General features: G+C 59.3%; 1 protein-coding gene across 1 annotated transcript in view; it reads left to right on the forward strand.

The window, feature by feature from the left end:
* Positions 1-590, forward strand: part of PIANP (PILR alpha associated neural protein) — a gene marked incomplete at its 5' end in the record, with an annotated part of 1,463 nt that overhangs the window by 671 nt on the left and 202 nt on the right. The window contains 2 exons of the mRNA XM_010080980.1: positions 31-112; positions 369-590. The exon at positions 369-590 is cut by the window's right edge and continues 2 nt beyond it. Of these exons, the coding sequence (XP_010079282.1) occupies positions 31-112; positions 369-590 (304 nt within the window). The remainder of the gene's footprint in view (positions 1-30; positions 113-368) is intronic.

The raw sequence follows: 590 nt of genomic DNA on the forward strand, positions 1-590 counted from the left end.
CACGCCCCCCTCTCCCTCTCTGTCTCACAGGTGTGGACCCCCAGCTATACGTCACCATCACCATTTCCATCATCATTGTCCTGGTTGCCACTGGGATCATATTCAAGTTCTGGTGAGTGGAGTTTGGGCCAACGGGGGCTGTCACCATGCCAGTGTCTGCAAGTGGGTGGGCAGGAGGTCTGTGGGCTTGGGACCCGTTTGTCCAAGGGGTGTGGATCTGGTGCTGGAAGCTGTTGGGAAGTTTGGCACATGGCTGCGCTGCGCCCTGACGCTGAGCATAAGCGGGATCCCACAAACCTCTTTGTCACTGAGGACCAGGGCTTGTCTGAAGGGGCTCTTTTCATCGCACCCCTCATCTTTCTCCACAGCTGGGACCGTAATCAGAAACGCCGGCGTCACTCGGGGCAGCAGAGCAGTGGGAGGCAGCAGGAAAGCCAGCAGCCCCTCACAGACCTCTCCCCCACAACAGTCAGCATCCTGGGGCCCTACAGTGACTCCCTGGCCCCCACACCTGAGGCAGAGGACACCAGGCAGGGCAAGGAGGGTGTGGAGAAACTGAAAGGCCACGGGAAGAACACAGCTTTCCAGCT

This window comes from Pterocles gutturalis, unplaced genomic scaffold (genome assembly GCF_000699245.1).
Source record: "Pterocles gutturalis isolate BGI_N339 unplaced genomic scaffold, ASM69924v1 scaffold1019, whole genome shotgun sequence".
NCBI classification, from domain to species: domain Eukaryota; kingdom Metazoa; phylum Chordata; class Aves; order Pterocliformes; family Pteroclidae; genus Pterocles; species Pterocles gutturalis.